The 22727-nt window shown below is 42.4% G+C and overlaps 1 protein-coding gene across 1 annotated transcript; it reads left to right on the top strand.

The window, feature by feature from the left end:
- Window positions 1-21331, top strand: LOC109461701 (frizzled-2-like). Its single transcript, XM_019758088.1, is given in 4 exon segments — window positions 1-327; window positions 329-937; window positions 20222-20330; window positions 20697-21331. Coding segments are annotated over 4 exon segments (1680 nt in total).
- Window positions 21332-22727: the final 1396 nt, after the last annotated feature.

Raw genomic sequence — 22727 nt, 5'->3', positions numbered from 1 at the left:
ATGCGGGGTTTGGTCGGAGCGGGTTGGGTCGGGTTGCTGGTGCTTTGCTGTGTGCTCCAGGGTGGAACGCTAGTCGCCAGGGCGCAGCAGTTTTCCTCCAGCTCCAGCCTAGGCCACCACGGCCGCTGCGAAGCCATCACCATTCCCCTTTGCACGGACATACAGTACAACGAGACCATCATGCCCAATCTGCTCAACCACCAGAAGCAGGAGGACGCCGGCTTGGAGGTACACCAGTTCTTCCCACTGGTCAAGGTACAGTGCTCGCCCGATCTCAAGTTCTTTCTGTGCGCCATGTATGCGCCCGTGTGTACCGTACTCGAGGAGGGCTATCCCTCCCTGCCGATCTCTCTGTAACAGCGCTCGTACCGGCTGCGAAGCCCTCATGAACAAGTTCGGCTTCCAGTGGCCGGAGAGTCTGGAGTGCAGCAAGTTCCCCGTACAGGGAACGCCCGGAAAAATCTGCGTCGGGGAAAACCGGACTGAGCAAATCCCCACGGCGGTTCCTACGGCCAATAACGGCAACAGCTCGGCTGTAACGGAGAATCCGATCCGCAAGGACTATGGCTTCTACTGCCCCAGAGAGCTGAAAGTCTCCCCGGCCCTCGGGTATTCCTTCCTCGGAGCTAAGGACTGCGGAGCGCCCTGCGATTCCATGTACTTCCGCGACGACGAGGTAGAATTCGCCCAGGTTTGGATTGGCATCTGGTCAGTTCTCTGCGCCTGTAGCTGCCTCTTCACCGTCCTAACCTACCTGATCGACCCTGGACGGTTCAGGTACCCGGAAAGACCCATCATCTTCCTCTCGGCCTGCTATCTGATGGTCTCAGTAGCCTACATCGTCGGTTATGCCCTGAAAGAGAAGGTTTCCTGCATGGAGGGAGTCTGGATGCAGGAAGGCGGCCAGAGATATCAGACCGTTCCAACAGTCACACAGGTAAACAAACAAAAATCTTCTCTTCAAGAACCTTACAAAACACTTCAACAACTTCACTACACCTTTATTACGCTTTGCAAAAGAGTTATTAGCCTGTTTTCTTTTTTTCAGAGGTTTGGGTACATCATTTTGAACCCTAACACCCCATGTTAGCCCAAACCACAAATCTGGGCTTATCTAACAAAGACCTCCATTATTTATGTCATGACTGTATTGTTACCACCGGCAATCAAAAGGTAGTTCTAATGTGGGAGTGTTAACCTTAACACCTTTTAATGGAGCTGGAATAAGATATACGGTCTGTTTATATTATTTTTGATGTTTTCCTTATCTGTAGCTAACCGTAACATCTTTTACGGGTACAGAATGAAGAAATACTAACCAAATGGCATTGTTCAGTTTTCACGTGTATTTCAGAACTTATTCTTGTTTTTAGTCGCGATAAATCATTTGAAATTTACACAGATGTAACTTTTAGTTTTATATTTTCTTGTGATCATGTATACTGCTGAATTTATTGTTTTTATATGTGTATGTTTTGTGTATTACAGTTTTTTTTAACGTGATTAAGAGGTATAATCTAATATTGGATATTACTTACTGCTGCTAAGAGGTAATACATTTCCCAAATGGAGTTTTAAATTGTGGTTTAGAAGCAATCACTTTGCAAAGGCAGACACACGCAGAGAAAGGAGCACTTTGTTTCGGCTGAAGATTCCCCCGCTGTGAATCATAGAACGTCCAAATCCCCCCCGGATTCCCAAGGTCACATACCCAGATCCCCGATTCTGTAATCTCATGCGGATATCTTTCCTTTAGCAGAAGGCACCTACCGAAGATCAGAGCCATTAGATTATTGTGTTTGACTGACAGATTGAAAGTTCGCTGTAGTGATTTGATTAACCTTAACCTTGCCTGGACGGAGAGAGATCATAAGAATCCCCGCGAGAGCCTTTTAGCTGGAGGGGATGAAATTAAAACTGTCGGAGAATGCAGATTAATTCACCAGGGTTAGGAATCGACGGCGATGTATTGGATAAATGGATTAGCACAAGTCGGAAAGTCGAAGTTAGCCAGCTGGTTTGAAAGTCGTTCCAGGGGTTGCGCATGTTTTTTCCGCTTATCGCGAGCGTTGACACAACACGAAAACTTCATTCTTTTGTCGTGACACGCAAATATAAAGTCCGGCTTAACGTAATGCCAGGAATGTTAACTGTAACAGAGTATATGTGGACAAAACCGTACCAAACAAAATGCATTACAGTAAGCATGGCTGTTCAGAGAGAAGTTATACATTATATATTCCACACTAAACCCCATCCTACCAACAACTCTGCCACAAAGCTGTTACAGACAAGAGGGAAACCGTTCTTTTGAAGTTTAAGCGAGTTGAACGTTTGGGATTTTTGAGGATTAAACTGGTGGCGGAGAAGAGAACAATGATAAAGTGCAGGGTTCTAGCTAGTGCAAAGTAGCGTAGGGGCCCCCTACCCTATAATTTTGACCCCCTACGCTAAAATTCCCCCCCCTACGCTATAATTTTGACCCACTACGCTATAAATTTACCCCCATATGCTAATTTTCAATACAGCATAGGGGCATGGTGACAGTATTTCTTTGTTCAAGAATGCCAGATCAAATGTGAAAAATTACCAAATTCAGGATACAGTAGTACATACCTTAGAAATCACATTTTGTCCCTTTGGGTATCCCTCAAATGGCCTATTTTTAAGCTCAAATTTTTAAAAGCTCCGCTTCGCTCCCTCATCATGTGGCCAGTGCCACTACGCTAAAATTAAATCCTAGCTAGAACCCTGAAGTGAAGTCCCTGAAGGCAGGTTTAGTTCAAGTCTTTGGTTGGCTGGAGACGTACAATGATGGTCTGGCTCCAAGGGCAAGCTTTCATCTTTTAAACCCCCCTCTAGGAAAGACACAACAATCTCAGAGCGAAATGTAGAATTCTTACCACAAAACACCAACATTTGGACCAACAGGTTTTGTAAGGACAGTGGCATAGTACAATGTAGTAAACAGTTTTGTGAAACCCCCTCTATGAAAGCTACAACAATCTCAAAGCAAAACGTAGTATTCTTTCCACAAAACATACATTTTTCCTGTGAGAAAATAGACCAACTAGTTTTATAAGGAGAGTAGTGTAGTACAATCATGTAGTTATCAGTTTTATTTTGACAATTTGTCTACTCCTGACTGGGAGGCAAACTAACTGGTAAAACAACAGATAATGCAAAATGCATTGATTTTAGCATAGATAACAGATTAAAAAGGCTTGGGTAAACAAGGGTTGGTCAACTTCAAAGGGAGGGAGACCCCAAATCTGCTAACTCCCCCCTGGTGAGACAGCAACGATAGGTGCAAATCCCCCACCCCCCTGAGGAAGCACTATTTGGGGGGTTAAATTCTCGCTGGAAATTGACGCCAGTTTTGCAAACAAAACTCCGTAGGGTATGACATGGATATGTGCATATGATTTTCCTTGCACTTGTGGTGACCAGACTTCCAGTCTGACTCAGAAAGTGGCCCCTCGTATATCGTACAATCAGAACCTTTGAACTGACTGGCAATTGTTAAAGCATGTACAATTTACAAAGGGGACGCAGACATTGTGAAAATATAAAAGACCCCCGTTCAGGGTATAGAATTTTGGAACAAGGGTTAACGTTGCTTTGTCCAGTGAATAGTAAAAGAGCGTTATATCCTTGTTAAGCATTCTGAAAGTGTGTTCGGCTAGACTGGTCAAAGGGCCCTTCCGAAGCAGAGTTTTGTGAGGTTGTGCTCCCCCCTGAGTCTAGCTCTGGTTGTTTTTGTCCTTATACATTCCTACATATTAGAGCAACTGAGCCTTGTTGATTGTATCGGTTCCACACAGATTTTAAGCTATAAACCAGAGGATCAAAAGCCGGGAAACACAATTAAAAGCATGTCTCCGGGGCAGTTCTAGCTAAAGAACCGAGTCACAGAGTTAGAAGACAGAGCGGGGTTTGTGGCCAGGGCTGAGAGTGTCTGATATTATCACAGCTTTGTGTAAGATTCCTCGGGAAGATAAACGCAAACAGTCCATGCAAAACATGGCTGCCGGCGAAGCAGAGATCAAAGACCTGCGGGCCACGTGTAGATACCACGGACAGAACATCCAGTCCTTCACCGGATTGGGCGCCAAAGTGCGCCTAAGTCGGACGTCAATATACCCCCTTATTTCTCCAACCCATCCATGTCTGAGAGATTACTAGCCTGAGAGACCTGTGTGTGGATTAGGGGGTGGTTGCGTGTGAAGAGGGGGTTGATCTTTAGTGTCTCTGTAAGCAGGCGGAGAGATTTCCTCAGCTTGGTTCTCTCCTCAGCGCGAACAAAAACAGACGTTTGGCAGGCCAAGCCCTGGCCTTCAGGGGAACTGCCCATCAACAATCCCTTCCTTTGACTTCTCTTCTTACTCCTCTTGTACTGAGTTCTGACAAATCCTGATGACATGTCTGTTCCAAATGGCTCTTTTATATCATCATCGCATTAGGTTTCACAAAAAGCAAGGTCAGTTTGTATATAAAAAACAAGTTACTTTGATCTGTTACAATCAGCAAGTCTAGTTCCTCAGCATTTTCAAGGCCTCAAGGCCATGGTTTGGATTAGAGGAGCCATCAGAATCAAGACTGCAGAAAAGCCTGCTTGTAGAGGCTATGCCAGCTGGAATTTTGATATGCTGAACAAACTGTTAGGAAGGTTTTTCAAATTTTCTGTTGGTGTTCTCTGTACTCAATCTAGTATTAGACCTGACAGTGTCACACGCACATTGCTGACTTACCCAGCAAGCAAGTCATTTTTGTACCAGAATAGGCAGAACATAAAAGAGTCTATGTTCAATAAACACAGTGATGCTAAACATAGTACAAGCCACAAAGTCATGCTTCTTGCCTTGTTGGAAAAGGCAAAGGCCACTGACCCTTGTAGTACAACAAAAGTATGCCAAAAGACAGAAATTTTGCTGATTTATCGTACGTTGTTTTCCATGTATGTATGTCTGGTTATGAGGTCAGTATTACAGTAGACAGGTGTGTTAAAAGTTCGTTAAGGTCTGCGGAAAGGTGAGCATGTCAAAACTCGTTGAGAGGACAATAGTTTGATGTACAACAAGTCTAGTGAACAATGAGGACAATTGTGGATGTTGTAGCTTCAGGGTCTTTGCTTTATTCCAAACGGAAACCCTGGGTAACCTGTAATTACAACTGTCTCAACATGTTTTTGAAATAAAACATGTCAACCGTCTGAACGTCTGCCAACTTCATAATTTTCTGAATTGTTCATGCATAAAACATTTGTAAGTAAAGTAGTTTGTTTTTATCTCACATTCGATAGTAACAGACCAATTTTTTGTGGTTTTTGATATAGGAAGGCAAGAACACCAAACAAAACCCCAAATTCATAAAAGTTAGAATTTATAGATATATTGAGATCTAAATTTTCCTTCCCCTCATTTTTACTGTACTCAATTTGGGCTCAAAAAGACTACAGTATTCAGTATTTGGTATGTAGGATTTTTTCTCTCCAAAATGGACTTACCAGTAACACAGTTTGACATGAAAATGTTTTTGATATTTCAATTTCTCCTCATTTTTCCATCTCCAAACCCCATTTCTCCCACAGGTGGTAGCTATAACTCCCCTGGTATTTATTTATGTGCTGTGCGGTGGGGTGGGGTAGGACCAATCAGAAGGAGACCTGTACTGAATTCCTGTGTCAGATGCCAGCCTGTGGTATCCCGTGCATGTGGCCACCATCACAGTCTACTGTCAAGACAAAACTTTCCCCAGCACCCTGCAAAAACAGCGACTTAAAACCCCATTTGTCCAGAGTAGGTAGACTAAATGTACATAACCTCCCGGCTCTCTCAAGGCGAAATCTGTGGACCAAATGCCACTTTTTCTCCAGTTACACGGTGTGGAAAAAACCAACAGTATGGCAGCAGCAAACACACACACACTCACTCCTGTATAACCGGCTGTGAACTAGGGCGAGGTTTAGACAGGGTCACAAGGTGCTGAGACCCGCACAGGCATTTTCTGCACCGCAGGAATTTCTGGCTATTTGCCACCAATTTGGAGGTGTTCTGATCTATATTAGAGGCATAATTTGGTGTATGTGAGGCATTTTAATGACGGCGCATGTCTGGCTATCTTAGTCACAGGCAGCCTGAACTGAAACACAGTGATTTTTAGGACATTGTGAATGAATTTAACTTAACCCTTTCAGTTCCTTCAGTTACATATGAAGATGTACTGAAAGTTCCTGAACTTTGTAGGACTAGGAGTAGCTTGAATTGTATCTAGATACACATCAATGATTTTAATGTTCCAAGTCTTGAAAAAAAGGAAATATTTTCCAGAGCACTGGACAGAGTTCTGCAATAGTGACAGTTGGATGCAAAATTGAAGTGAAAACCTGTTTTGAGTATACCAAGAAGCCATACCTACAAATGCATGTGCAAATTTCTCTTGAGACACCGCCATTCAGAATAGCTTACAGGGAAAACAAAGGAGGTGAAAGAAGCTATTTTCATGTAAGTTCAGACTGACCATTGTTCAGTGGTCCAGTCTTTGATATGGGTGAAGCCATGGAACACAATAGAGCTTGGACTACACCCAAATCCACTCTGGTTTATATATGTTATGATGTCAAAACAATTTATTGTTCAGCAGGCTTCTTGTTAATATTTAAAACTCTGACGTTAACTAAATCAATATTTGTGTCTTCCACCATAGATTATCAGTATATTTCACCTTTTAAGGTAACTATTTGGCACTAAATTTGTATAGATTTGGAGGTAGACAGATAGCAAGGAAAAACAAAAGCTGGTAGAGAAAAATCAGGGCATTCTTTTTTACTTTCCACTTTCCAGTGATTTTTCTGGTTGCGATTGATTGTGTATGAAGGCCTAAACATGTGCTGGGTTTAATTCTAATGATTTAGGTGCTTAGTGTAACCTTTCTTCTGTAAATATTCCCATCAGGTGGTGCAACCGAGCACGCGAAGTGGCGGGTACATTTAGTTGTCTTCAAAGAGTTAATCAGGATATGCAAATGAGCCATCATTATGCAGGTTAATGCTTCTATTCTGTGCAGGGTTTCAGTTGTTTCAGGATATACCATTGTCTTTTAATTAGAGGGGGTTTTGAGGCAGTTGAACTGATTAAAGTTGCCTCAAGTTTGCTGGCTTGGGAGCTTCAAATTCTGAGCTGGGAAAAAGATCCACAAATCGGGCTACAATTGATCGAAATTTTAAAAATCTTGGATTAACTTAAACAGGAAAATTTAAAGAAAGCATTGTGCCAAAACCAACACTTGTCCATATCATATGTTTGAGAATGAACAGATGGGCATGTAAATTGTCCTCCTATACACATACATACTGGACAGTCCCCTGAACAGCCCCAAGCACTTATGTCAAAAGTCAGGCCTTGACTCTTGCTAAGAAGCATGTTTACATAGCCCAGCGGTTTTGTCTGTGTTGGAGTTTTTGTCCTGCTCCTTAGCAATGCTCACTGACAGTCTGCAATGGTGTAACTGCTACTATAACAGCCTGGTTACGCTATTCAGTGGTTTTGCTTGCCATTTTGTGACTAATCTTCCTGGTTTTGGGCTTTCTGCTTGGACCACACAACTTGGACAAGTTGGAGCCAAACTTTTCAGACTCAATGAATTGGTTACTGCCACTGAATATGATGTGATAAAGGAAGGTAATGGTATTCCACCCGGTTGTAAGTGTACTTCTTGTTGGCTAAACCCTTTATTTCACCAGTTTGTACTATTTCCAGCAATGCATTGGATCCTGGTAGAGACTAGTCTTCCTTTACACTTGTACTTTAGAATGGGATTTGTGAAAGCTAGTTTTCTTTTTCAAAAACATTTTGGAACAATTGCATTAGCCCTAGAGGTACCAGGAAGTAAAATTGTAGGAAAACTGTTGCATGTAGTAAAAGAAAGATTAAACTGGTACACACAACATACGAACAGTAGAGAAGCTTTCAAACAGCATCCACCATCTTTGATCAGCTCAATAAGTATCAGGGGTCTCCCCAGAAATTCTTAGGGAAGAGGTACTCCCTAATCAGTTGACAAAAAATGAGCGAGTGTTCATGGAAATACTAAGAGAAAACCCTAAATTTGAACATTTTGGGAGAGGTGCTAGGATTTTGGGGAGAGGGTGAGCACCCTTGCTTTATAGCTTGGGGAGAGTCCTACATATATCAACCCCCCTGGTGTCTCCAGCCATGTAGAAAACTGTGAGAAGTAGGAAGTAGGAGTGTGTCATTTCCAGCTCATGACATTGTCGGGAAGGTGTGAATGAACGCTAAAAGGATTATCACTACCAATTATAGACTCCCAGTCAAATCCATCAAATTTTATCACTACCCATAGTTGCTCAGTTACCCAGTCTCCACCAGACTTCTTTTGCAGGCTGAATAAATCATAGAAATCGGCCTAAAAGGGTATTAATTGGTGAGAGAAGGTAGCCGGTCATCGACGATCAAATTGGTTCTTTTCAGGCCGATTTCTATGATTTATTCAGCCTGCAAAAGAAGTGTGGTGGAGACTAACAGTTACGCAGTATTCCAAGACATACAGTTTTAACAATAGCTGTGTTTCTTTCTTTCTGTCAGTCTCATAAGACTGTATAAAAGACCTGAAAACTGTGGAATATTTTGCACAGTCGTACCAAGGACATTATTAGTTGTACTTATTTTCAGCTTGGTTGAAGTATGTTAACTCTTTGTCTATTTTTATTTTCATTAATTTCAAGAGTATGCATGTGTTGGCAAAGAAAGTGTTAATTCATGCAAAACTGATATGTTTCCCGCAAATCCAGTTGAATTTTCCCGTAACACTGATCGAGAGTAACACGGTTTTCAAAACACAGAAAAAAATAAATCAACAATGAAGAAATTTGCTCCAGGCAGTCCACTATTATGTATAACAGCAGCTGCTTTTTTTGTTTGTTTAGAAATTCTTGTCATTTTTACACAAGCAACTAAACACAGGGATGGAAATTCCACACCTAACCAGAAAATTAAGGTACACAGAAGTATGTTCTATACTAACATACAGTTGTACCTTTGCATTTGTAACCATACACTAACATCAAGGTACACCGATGCACCTATAGTGAAATATTTATTAGGTGCACAGCTCCAATGTGTTTCAAGCCTAGCCTCTACCAGGCTTCGGGAGGCGGCTGGAAAGAGTAGAAATTGGCCAAATAGAGAGATAACATGCCAGAGGAGTTGGTCTGCTAGAGAGTACATTTTGCCACAGCACCCAAAATTTCAAGCCCTGAAACAAGTCCTCAATTGGTCTTCGTCTACAGCACAAGATTTTAACTGCTACCATAAACTGCAAGGAAAGTTTGGGTTGCATTAGATGCACCTACAGTGAAATATTAGGCGCACAGCTCCGAATTATATTGGGTACATTGTTTAAACCCTGAAACATGGCCTCAAGTGGTCTTCGTCTACAGCTCAAGATTTTCACTGCTACCATAAACCGACAAGGAAAGTTTGGGTTACATTAGTCTTTATACATGATCTTCTCTCCCCCCTCCCTGTCTCATCGTAAAACTGTTCTCCATGAGGAAGTTTGAAACTGTCCAGTACAGTATGTCCAGGTGGAACTGGTCAGTGACATATGTACACAATCACAGTCTATCTCAGATTTGCCTACCCAAGGTAATGCTTAGGCCGACTTTAGACTGACGACGGTATACGATCGCACGACAATCGTTGTGTGCGACGGCTGACTTTAGACACATGACCAGGAAGTGTGGCGGACACACGCAGCGCAGGATGGCACGCCGCGCGCCAATTCAAAATGGCGAGAGAACCCCTTTTTTTCGGCATGCTGCAGAAGATTGTTTTTATTCTGCTTTTAACTCATTGTTCTGTGGATGAGACTCCTAGTTTGTGCCCAGCAAAGAAGGGGTATGAGGCACATGTACCGACCGGGGCAATACTCCGGGTTTGAACCCGGCGTTCGGTGCTGCCGTCGGCCTGGCTATATTGGCCGGGAAATGTGGATCGGCGGATCGGTTCGTGCCGGAGAAGTAGCGATTGGTGGCTGGGGATTGTACTAGACACGTATGACGATATAAAGTCTTTGGTTTGACGGCATTTAATGATACTGGCGATGTGCTTGGACATGAAATAACGCTTGCAGGATTATTTGCATAAGGCCAATGACCTCCCACTTCCTTCGCCGGCGACGGTTCACTTTAGACGGTGGAAAATCCTCCTCGGACCCCCCGCTGAAGGATCGCACGATAGGGTCCGAGGTGGTAGTGACGACGATTCGAGGATTACCGTCGTGCGACTATTTTGATCGTCTTTAGACGGTTGTAAAATACCGTCGCCGGCAACATCTTGACGATAAACATTCGTACGACTATTTAACCGTCGTCAGTCTAAAGTGCCCCTTAGGTGATAAGTATCGCATAACAACATTGCTTGGACATGGCATACAAAGGTTTTCTGGTGGGGGGGTGAATTTGGTTTCTTCATAGCACAACAAAATCTTTAAAAAAAACCTCTCTTTTCAAGCCCCTTTTCGAGTGTGAAAAATTTTAAGTGCATCTACGTCTACATTTATCAATGGTTATACTTTCTTCCAACAGTTCATGTATCCATTCCTCTGTACGAAGATGTTTATTATCAAAATGTGTGGAAGTTTTGGAATAAGTTTGGGTACAGAAGAAAATCTCGCGTCTACTAGCCGCGACCGAGAGGTCATGAAATATTGTTTGTTTTTCCATCCTTCCGTCTCTTTGATGGGTGGATAAAATAGATACTTGGGATGTTTGTTCTTACATGTATCATCTAGAGTTAGCCTGTGAAAAATGGTCTTCATTCAGCAAATATTATGGAGTCTTGTCCAGGTCTAGTTTTGTTGCTGAGTCTCTTCGGAAGAGCCTTGGCAGCTACAGTAGCGATGGATAGTGTGAGGTTGACAGAGAAATGTCTTTTCTTGCTAACCAAACGTCTTGTACGTTAAAGATTGAAAAGGGTGTAAGTAAGCACGTAGACTGTTATTTTTAATCACTGCAAAACAAGAAGCTGTTTTCAGCCTGCCCGGTTGTCAAGGTCAAACCTTGACCTTGAGTAAACATTCCCTGCTCGGCCTGTCGGCAGTGTTTGCTTGTATTCCGCAGCAGAGAAATATGGACTGGGAGCTGAAGTTTGGCAGGACCGTAGGGCCTAGCCTAGGAAAAAAATGTTGTGTTTCCTGTTTCAGTCCTGAAAAAAATTGGGTCGGTAGGAGATTTCTTTTTTTTTAGACATTGACAATCTCTAGTGATCCAACTTATACAATACAGTTTAACAAAGTAAAACTTGCATGAGGACACATATTTTCAATGTCAATGTTGGAAAACCAATTGTACAGCGTTTCATCACTCAGGTGTCAGATCATGTAGCTAGAAAAGGTCAATCAGCTCCAAAATATTATGTCTCTTGCAGGGGTCCACCAAAAAAAAGGGCTAGGCCGGGTGGCAGGTTTTTCTAGGGTCGGGAAACAGGAAACACAAAACTTTTTTTCCTAAGCCTGACTAAGGTGTCAGATCATGGAGCTAGAAAAGGTCGATCAGCTCCAAAATATTATGTCCCTTGCAGGTGTCCACACACGGAAAGAGGCTAGGGTCTGCAGTTTTTTCTAGGGTCGGTCGGGAAACAGGAAACAAGACTTTTTCTAGGCCTGACTAAGGTGTCAGATCATGGAGCTAGAAAAGGTCGATCAGCTCTAAAATATGTCTCTTGCTGGGGTCCACACACAAAAAAAGGCACAGGAAACACAGCATTTTTTTCTTTAGGCCTAGGGCGAGGCAGGAAGCTTGCTATCACAGGGTAGCATGGCTGTTGTTACACCGACTTGAGCAGGGTTTGTGTTGGGACAGTCTTGTCAGTGACACACAGCAGCTTGGGTCTCCATGTTGGCACGTTTATTTACCCTGGCTTGTGTCCTCCATACCTTTGTGCTTAGTAGATGTAGGAAGAAACACAGGTAGGGGAATGGATGTTGAGACAACCGGCTTGATGAGGAAATTACGGCGTCTATGTGGCTGTGAGCCTTTCTTAGGAGAAAGTGGATGGAATGGTGGGATAACAGGGGGGTTATTGAACAAACCACATCATAAAAATGTTTGTTCCGTTCATATTAACCTTTAAATGCTTTGGTATTGCATATAGACCAAAAATTGTGTTGGTCACACAGGTGTTAGTAAGTTAAGGGTTAAATGATAGTGAAATAAAATGATGACTACGGTATGATTATCGTACATGGCTTAGATTTATCGTTAATGTGTCTTGTTCTGCTACCTTGTTGTAAGGAACCATATTTCTTTTGATCACGCTCAACGGATGTTTGTAGGGACATCAGAAAAATGCCCCAGGGGCCATGTGATTAAAAACCATCTTTCTTTCAAACCTCCAGAGAAAAAAATAAGCAGGTGGAAAAAAAGTTGAAACCTTTCTGATTGGTCGACAACGCAGTTTCCTAGCAACCGGTCGACCAACCAGGCGAATGCTCATCCTCCGTGGACCAATCAGACGCGGCGTTGGGTAATTAGGTTAAAAGAGGTGCGTTGTTTGTTACCAGTGTAAACAGCTGTCCTCTTCACCCTCAGGTCTGTCTGCCGAAGCCCTCAGATGTGGTTCCACCTTAGCTGATCCACATCTCTGCAGCGGTTTTAGGTTACCAGGATTAAAGACTCCGTATTTACCCCACCTTTATTAGACTCGGTAAACCCAATGTTCCGGGTAAAAGGAGCCAGGGGTGATTTTGTAAACCTGCCCACTTGAGAGCAACCCAAGCCTACTGTCTGGGCGGACCGCGGGTGAAGTAATTTAGGAGCAAGGGGCCAGGTAAACAGCTTAGAAACCCTGCGCCTGTCCAGGGCTGTTTTTGCTAAACAGGCTCAAGAGCCCGACAGGATTTTCTTCCCAGCTTTTGTCATTTTTTTGTCAGTTCTGCCTTTGTTTGGTTGGCAGTCTGAAGGCAGCTCTTGTAATGAGGTCCTGTAGCTTCCAATTTTCGTTGTAACTGACTGTATTTTGTGCTGGTTTTGTCACAACTCAAATTTATGGAACAAAAAAAGTGAATTCCATGTAACATATCAAATCTAAAGCACCACAAAAACCTCGTTTTCCCTTCTATCACAAAATTAACCACTGCAAAATCAACTAAGCCATTTACAGTGAGTTGAAACTACAGATATACATGGTTTGAGTGAAGTTGGCAGTGATATCAGGTGTGCCAGGGTGCACTTGCCATGCTGACATCCCCTGCTAACAGGTACCACGAAATTAACCACTGCAAAATCAACTCAATGCAAGATGAAATGCATTTACAGTAAACTGCCAGTAACTTTTGAAATTACAGATATACAGTACAAGGTTTGAGACAAGTTGGCAGCGAAATCTGGCATGCCAAAGCGCACTACTTGTCAATAATTGCTGACACTCCCTGCTAACAGGTACTGCAAAATCAAGTCAGTGCAAAATGAGATGCATTTACAGTAAACTGCCAGTAACTTTTGAAACTACAGATTTACATGGTTTGAGACAAGTTGGCAGCGATATCCGGCGTGCCAGGGCGCACTTGCCATGCTGACACTCCCTGCTAACAGGCACCACCACCCGCTGAGGTCCCCTTGGCTCTCCTGTTCATCAGCAGTCATTGGTAGACCTAACAAGCAGTAATGGTAGCCGCAGTATTGCTGTGCAAGCACGTCTAACCCTCGCAAGTCGGGGAACAACAGACGCTAAACCGGAGAGTGATATGCTGCAACTCAAACAACTGGATAGATTTTGAAAACTGCCACCCATTGACATTAGATTTAAACAATGTTCAGAGTTAGATTTTCAAGGGTTAGGTGTAACAAGTCGTTCGGTGTAATGTAGCTAGCTGCCGCCGCTCCACGTGCATGCAAAGCTGGTGTGTTACACTGAAGGGCGGTTATACCGGCTATACCGATACAGAAGCTGGTGTGTTACGCTGAAGGGCGATTATACCGGCTATACAGATACAGAAGCTGGTGTGTTACGCTGAAGGGCGGTTATACCGGCTATATAGATACAGAAGCTGGTGTGTTACGCCGAAGAGTGGTTATACCGGCTATACAGATACAGAAGCTGGTGTGTTACGCTGAAGAGCGGTTATACCGGCTATACAGATACAGATATTTCCAGCCCTGTTGAGTAGCAGTTTTCTTGTATGACCACAGCATCCCATGTTGTAGAAGAGCGAGCTAGATCCACACATCTGGTGTGTTTGAAGTAGCACGGCCAAGAGAAGTGCAGTTGTGTCTGCTGCATGTCAGTTTAATTCTACTAATGACAGACTAGTGCAGACTTGGGAGGGGTAGGAAATATCTCGGCTGCACCTGCAGAGTGGCAGCGACCGGAGCTTTCCTGGTTTGGAGGTTGTTTGAGACTGTCTATTGGGCCTCAAGGCGGTGCAAAGCCACTCATTCCAGCTCATTTCAACATGCCAGAGGAGTGTGGGCTACTGTGCAGTGGGCTCTCTATTGGGGCTGGCATGCCCTTTTCTGTGGAATGTAATCGGCCGTTTTAATTCTCTACGTAGAGCATAGACGTACTGCTCTAATTCAACGTAGAGCGTAATTGGCGCATTTTGTGTAGAGCGTAATTCGCGTTTTAATTCAACGTTATGCGTTGTAGCCGCTTGGAATTTGTCATAAAGCGTAATTGCTACTGTAGCGTAATACGTAGCCGGCTCTCAAAATTTAGCGTAGAGCGTTGTCTGGACCCCCCCATGCAGGCCCCTTTCTATTGGAGCAGACAATGCAAACGCTTTTCATGCAAGACTTCTAAAGCACCCAAATCAAACATCTACCGGCCAAAAGGATTATCCTTATTTTAGAGCTGTGTACCGGTACGCAGTACCGATACTGTACCGGAAAAATTGATTAGGTACAGGTCCAAAATACCTAATCCCTCAGTACCGGTACTGTACCTAAACAATTTCACACTAATTTTATGCCTATTTGTGACCTCAAATGTTTAAATAGCTGGTTAACAATGGGTGCCTGTGTAAGTACAGTGTGTTCATGAAAACAAAAACATCTTAGTTTTGCCTATATTTTATCTGAGCATTCGCCATAAACAAAGAATAAACCTTAACTATCAAGTTTATTTATGTTTTTTTGTTATTGAAGGAGTTCAGAAGAGCATATAAATTGGTCGAATTGTTCAGGTACAGGTTCAGGTCCGGACCTGTACCTAAACCTGTGTACCTGTACCTGTACCTGTACCTAAAATTTGTTTAGGTACACAGCTCTACCTTATTTTCTTCTCCACGCAGCCAGGTTTTTATATTATTAGCTCCCCGTGCATGCAAATACAGACAGGCGGTACATGTAATAACAGTGTTTAATACACAGTAAAAACTTCCGATTTCCCCCCAGTATCCTAGCAAATCTTCTACAGTAGCCAGATTTCATTAGAGATCTACATAGTTTCGAAGCCAGGAGTGACGAACGTAGCATTCCACACATTCCTGTACAAGAAAGTCAAAACTAGAGGAAGGAAACAGTCCATGTTACAATTCTGGAAAAAGAAAGACAAGTACAGTACATTTTTATAGGGCAGGGCCGCCCGGCAGGCAATGGAAAAGAATAAAGTAATACTAATACTCAAAATTTAGCTATGATGTCTATTTTGTACACCATTTAAAAGTGAGAACTCACGTTTGATATATACAAATGTAGATAGCAGTGGTATTGATTCTTGTTGTAAACTATATATTTACAGAGCCAAATCTTTTCTCAAGGTTGCAAACATTCGTGCATCTACCCCCACCCCCACCCTCAAATGGCATGGAACATCCCTAAAAAGTGTTGACATCAGTAGGCATAGGTTTCACTCAGTCGTGTCAGTCCTGCCTTCCCCAGGCTTTCCCCACCTTCCAGGCTGTATGGGGTTACCTTCTGCTTGTGTTCCCTGTCTCTGGTGTAAATAAGTCAGGGGAAAGGAAGGCAGACATTTCCTCTGTGTCTGGCCTGGTAGATGTACAGTCTAGGAGGCTAAAAGTGGCTAAAAGTCTTTTGTGTCCAGAATCCTGATACTTCTTTAGACATCCCTACAAGATCCATAATACTATCATGAAAATTCATTGGTGTTGGCAGTTACATGTTTAAAGTTAAATCTTTAGATCCACCACAAAAAGTTCCCTCACGTAGAGCTTTCGATCAATCTACAGAGGAAGACCAGAGTGTCTTGTCGAAAGCTCTAGGTGAGAGAACGTTCTGTGTTGGATCTAAAGCTTAAACTCTAAACAAGATCCATAATAGTAAAGATTTTTGGTACATAGACAGGTTTGTGTAAGAGAATTCTGCATGAAATATCTATGATTCTAAAAGCAAGTCTCATTGACTTAAATCTTGTTTGAACATCTCTAATAGGTGTATCGCAAATGCTGTTTGCTAGGTATTCCTTCAGTATAATATTTGTTACGGTCCATTGAGAAGTTCTGGGAAAACTCCAGAAGGTGGCACACCCATAAGGGACTGGTAAAGCCTGGCCCAGAATGCAGGAGGGATCAGGGGCGCATTGGTTTCATTCTATCGTGTCATCGGCTAGATTTCAGTGCAGGCCTGACAGCGAATTTTGGGGGGTGAGTTTTTTACGACAGGCCTGGATTTCAGTTTACCCACTCACACAGGGATAGCCACATGTCCGGAGAGTTCTATGGTCAATTATATCCAATTATTGGTGTGGATTAGGATCATTCAGGGAGCAGTAAAATCTCAATTTCAAACATAGATGGTAGAAATAGGAGTACTGTATAACGTCATTAATTTGTCTTGGTGTAGATTTTACTTGTGAGTGGAATATTTAGATTCTGGGTCAGAAGAATACCCAAAGAAAATGTTAAACAATTTCAAATTTTCAGTTATATTTCTGCTTTTCTTTTAGTGATGTATTCTATACATTATTATAAGATTCAATTTCTTGATCTCTATTAAATCGTAATATTGCAGAATATAGCAAGTAGTCCATTGATTTAAAGAAGAAGGAAAGAAAAGACGATTTCTTGTCAGACTTTTGGACAGGAAGCTAGTAGGACAAATGTCCAGTGCAGAATGTGGTGCGGATTAGCCAAGCTGTGGCCCTTAAATTATGACAAAACCTACACAGCTGTTCTCCATTCCTTTCATCTGCGTCATATATGGCTCCACTTGGCCCCAAACTCATCTGCATACGAATGCATATGGGAGAGCTGATTAGGCTCATCAGTAGGTAGCAGGTCGTTTCCCCCCCATGCCTTTTCCCCCCCATGTCATTTCCCTGTCAGTGGTTATGACTCCTAAAGTTATTTTTAAAATCTAAGATAAACGTAGGTTACTATAACTGTTTACATGTGATAGTTAGTGCGATATCTGTACTTTTGTTGTAGTTTTTCCCCAGTTTCATAGAATTTTACAGACTAACAAGCCGACAGTTTTACTGGGGCGGGCGGGGATGCCAGGTTCCCCCACCACTAGGCGGCGTCAAGTTGGAGATTTCAGCGACTGCTTGCTTGTGTTTAAATGTTTAAGTCAGAGACGTTTATGTTTAAAATATTTTAAATCATAGATGTTTACGTTTCAATTTTTTCAATCATGGATATTTCTGTATAACTTGTCACTGCATCTGGCGCTGTGCTAACATCAGGCAAAACGGTAGTCAACATAAAAGAAAGTAGTATGCAACAACGACATCACATGTAAACACTTATAGTAACATAATTTTATCTTAGATTGAAAAAAATAACTTTAGGAGTCATAACCACTGACAGGGAAATGACCAGACTGACATGGGGGGGGAAAGGCATGGGGGGGAAACGACTAGAAACCCATCAGTACCGGTGGTGTGAAAATGCTGATCATTTCTGCTTTTGTTTTTGTTGTTCCGAGCGGTCTTGAAATAATCATGTTTGGTACAGGCAAATGGTCATCTGGCTGTTTTGTACGAGGGAAAAATGAAAAAACAACTTCCTGGCACATTTCTAGTCTACGTAATCCTGATATTTCCTGGATTCGTGCTGCTCCAAAAATCAGGAAAGCTCTTTACTTTGCACGGAAATTGGCTACAGATACATTACAGCAAGTTTTGAGGCTGTTACAAATTGTTAGTTTTGCCCTGTTAATTGATACATTCCTAATCCTATCAACATTAAACACTGCATTAACATTTTATCTATAGTAAAGCTAGAACTTAGAAGAAGAAAGCTGACATCTTTTTATGTTCTTGCAGTCTGTTACAAGTGGACTTCATTTGTCAATTAACATGTCCAGACTAAGGGTGGAAAATCCTTTGTCTGCCTTCATTTATGAGAACAATACACTTGTGAGACTATTATGTGTGTTCACACATGTCTTTTGTTCAGTCACTTCAGATTGCCACTTGTGCACTTCTGTTTAATTCCAGAGTCATTATGTCAAGCCAAGCTTTGCTGCCAGTTTTAGGAGTATAGAATGATTGAAGTGATGAGAAATAAAGAATATTTTCCTATTGAAAGTGACAGATACAAAGTGTGTTGTAACTGTACAGTTCCACTAGTTAGTGTTACTAACCTAATGGCTGAAAACTCCAAAACTGTCTAGCCTACTCCCAGTTCTTCCATCCAATTCCATGCTTTTTAGACATGAACCTTTCTCCTTTCTACTGATGTCTTTAATACACAAGGGCACATGCACGCATGCAGACACACACACACACACACTTATACACACAAACTATTTTCAGTATGAATCACACATATGTACAGTATTACATCCAATTTGATATCGTGCCAAGAAAGCTTTTGTCCATGTCTCTGGTCTAGTTTCCCAGAAATGTGAATCTATCAGTATCATGTTGATGTTTAATCTCTGAATAATGGAGTCAGTTGGATGACAGACACACTCAACCTGTATGTACAGTCTCACTGGAACTGACATATCTTAAACAGAAGGTTCTCAGCTTATATTAAAGTCTAGTTTACAACATAGACATTCTGCCATCATATATACATAATCCCACAACATGTATGATACCTCCCAGAGACCATCAGACAAGGAGATAAATCCTTGATAAACCAGGCAAGTCTGGCTTAGGCACCAAATACAGGCTGATGTGGTGGACTTGGCAGTGGGTCAAGCTTTGGTCTCCCACTAGAGGCCTTCACTTACTGATAAACCATGGAAACAACTTTGCAGTACACTCACTGTGCCCTAAACATGATTCTTCCTAGACCATTCAAGCGTAGGGGCCCCCTGTGATTTGGACCCCCTACGCTGTGATTTAGCCTCCTACACTGTCTTTCAACAAGTTTTTTTTTTTAATCTTTCATATAAAATCTGTCAAAAAATGAAACTATAACTTTAGAATAAAGCTGTAACAAAGGGAAAACAAAATCTGTCCTCCAATAAGCAAGAAAAATTGTCTTAGGGGGTTATAAGTTACAAAGAATAGTATTATCTTGAAAGTTTATCTGTGTTGGTAGAAGTCATTAATTATGAACAAGATTGAGAATAGTATTGACCACAGTAAAAGTTACGGTATAAGTAAAACGTTGATGTGTAGAAATCAGCTACAACAATGATTCAATGAGAATATAGCAGAAAGATCTATAGAACAGAGCATAGAGGAGCATGGCAGTTTGCCAGGCGGTGCCTTTGAGGTGTCTCCTTACAATTCTTTAGCAGTGTGTCATCTACTTTAGTACAGGAAGGCTGCTACAGCCCTTAATACTGACTTCTTTTCAGTGATGATCTCGATGTCTTTGGCTAAGTTAGGTGTGCCGAGAAAGGTCGCGAAGGACGTTTTGTTGTGTCCTGCCATTTTGAATCTACAGTGTTATATTCACTAAACCATTGTATTGTTTAAACATTATATTTTTGTATGTTTTTAGGTGCTGCTGTAGTGGTTTGCTGCCAATTGAAACTGATCATTTATTTTTACGTTGCAGTGTTTTTTGTAGAACATCAAGGAAGAATGCATATTGGAAGCAAGGACATAGAGAAACAAGAAAAACAATCCTGGTCATCGTTGCTGGATATAGAGAACTTACAAATGATTTAAAACCTGTCAGCTTGACTAAAGTTTGAATCTTGTTGTGTTTTTGCAGGGCACAAAGAAAGAAGGGTGTACGATATGTCTTTCCTAGATATGGAGAAAAATTTTGCAAGTTGACAAATGATTTCAAACATGTGAACTTTGTTTAAAGTTGGACTCTTGTTGTGTTTTTGCAGGGCACAAAGAAAGAAGGCTGTACGATCCTGTTCATGATGCTGTATTTCTTCAGTATGGCGTCTTCGCTGTGGTGGGTCATCCTCACTCTCACCTGGTTCCTCGCAGCAGGTGTGTAACTTTTCTGGAAACTTATTTTGCTTGTTTGGGATTTTGGAGAAGAGCACTCTACAGGGCTTCATAGGCTAGCCTCCTGTGCAGGCCTCTGGGCGGGTGGGAGTTTTGATACTGCGTTTTGTATAATTTTTAACGTGTTCTTAAGCCGGCCATCCTACAACCAGCTGCCCAGAGAAGGTAGAAATTGCCCAGATAGATACCATAATATGCTGGGGAAATTCACTAAGGAGTACACTTTGGTGCTATCGTAGCCTGGTAGATAGAAGATATGTATTGTGAAGTTCTAGGCTCTATTGACATGATAAAGTTGTGTTCTATGCTGAACTACAAAGTGACAGTTTTTGTTGTTTTCCTACTCAGGCATGAAGTGGGGACATGAAGCTATCGAGGCCAACTCCCAATACTTCCACCTCGCGGCCTGGGCAGTTCCCGCAGTCAAAACCATCGCGATCCTCGCCATGGGGAAGGTAGACGGAGACGTGCTGAGCGGGGTCTGCTTCGTGGGGATTTCCGACATCGACGCCCTTCGCGGCTTCGTCCTGGCGCCGCTGTTCCTGTATCTCGTCATCGGGACTCTCTTCCTGCTCGCAGGGTTTGTCTCCCTGTTCCGGATCCGTACGATCATCAAGCAAGACGGCACGAAGACGGACAAGCTGGAGAAGCTGATGATTCGCATCGGGGTGTTCAGCGTGCTCTACACGGTCCCCGCGACCATCGTCATCGCCTGCTACTTCTACGAGCAGGCGTTCCGGCGCGAGTGGGAGAGGTCGTGGGAGGTCGACAACTGCGAGAAGTTCTTCATCCCGTGCCCTCCCGGCCCGCACGCGCGGCCGAGCGCCAACCCTGACTTTACCGTGTTCATGATCAAGTACCTCATGGCGCTGATCATGGGGATCACGTCCGGCATCTGGATCTGGACGGGGAAGACTGTGCAGGCATGGAAAAGGTTCTACGGACAGATATGCTTTAGAAAACAGGACGAAACAGTCGTCTGAGAGAGAGAGAGAGAGAGAGAGAGACTGTTCTGTCGTAGTAGTTGTTGTCCCGTAGGAAAAGAAAGCTTCGTAGCTTTTTCATGGCCCTTTCTCTATCTCTTTCTATCCCCCGCCCGACAATTTTTAAAAATTGTACAGTTTTGTGACCGACCAAAGAGAAATAGTTTTGTACATAAGTTTTAAGGGGTGTATTTGGTAGTATTTGAGTGTGACGTGTAGGGAAAATTTACTAGTAAAATTGGACCATGGATAGATATGATATATAATGAATTGCTTCTTAAAATTCTTCTGAAATGTACTACTGGTCTACAACTGTATTTGTCGTAAAGTGTATAAAAAAAGACAAGTAAAAGCCAGTTAAAAAAGATTAATTGATGTGAGTATAGGAATAAGAAAGTGTGGAGAGTAACACAGACAATAGGAAGTCTTTGTAATTTTGTACATTTGCATACACATACTGCAGTTTCTTGGAAATTGTGTTTTTTGTGCATTTTTCAGGGAACAAGGCCAGCGATATGCTAAATATCGCTGTGTAAATTATGTCATGATAAAAAAAAGTTGTCTTGGGAATAGGTAAAGTGTTTCTCGTCTAGTAATGGAAGGCCTTAACATATATGTCTTGGAGTAAGTGTTGTCAGTGAAGAAAATGTAGTCTTGACCAGCGTACAGTATGTAGTGGCTGCTCATACCAGAGACACAAAAGATCCAAATTTGAAACCAGAACAAACAGCAATGCTGCTGCATTACATAAAACCAAGTGCCATTCTCTAGTTCTACACTATAAAGAACTCTGTAGGGTACATAGATGGATCACGGTGCCTTACTAAAGTCAGTGGACCACAGAAAAAAAACACCAACAAAAACGCACACGCTGAAATTTCCATTTCACTGGCATAACCATCCACCAGCCTCCTGTATGGACTCAGATTCAGGACTCCGAGACTTCAAAAGCAGAGGAAAGACAGACACAAACAAACAGAGTTGTTAAGACAGTCCATATGGCCAAGGACTGGACTTAAAGTTAAGGCAGAGCAGAGCTTTGACAAGCCGTGTCCGGACGCACTTAGCACACTGAAGAATTACGGCCAAAAGCCGCGTTGCCTTTGAACCTTTTCCATGGCTGTGTTGTATGTCACGGTCAAGATCACCAGCTTTGTGAAAACATCATTGTGAAGGTAGCATAATGGTTTGTCACTCGTAGAGCACGCTGACACAATCACTACGTATTGTCATCAAGTTGGTAGAGTTGTCATGACAAAATGGAAGAGCACTGTATGTCATAATTGTTTACAAACAGAAACTTACAGCAAAACTGCTAAAGCCTGCACCTGTAACAATGTTTCTAAGACTAGAAGGCTTGATCGATATTTTGTATTTGCTACGAAGATCTATATCT

This window comes from Branchiostoma belcheri, unplaced genomic scaffold (genome assembly GCF_001625305.1).
Source record: "Branchiostoma belcheri isolate BF01 breed outbred unplaced genomic scaffold, Haploidv18h27 scaffold95, whole genome shotgun sequence".
In the NCBI taxonomy this organism is placed as follows: Eukaryota; Metazoa; Chordata; class Leptocardii; order Amphioxiformes; family Branchiostomatidae; genus Branchiostoma; species Branchiostoma belcheri.
The sequence above is the reverse complement of the archived record's forward strand: the minus strand, read 5'-3'. Positions and strand labels throughout refer to the sequence as shown.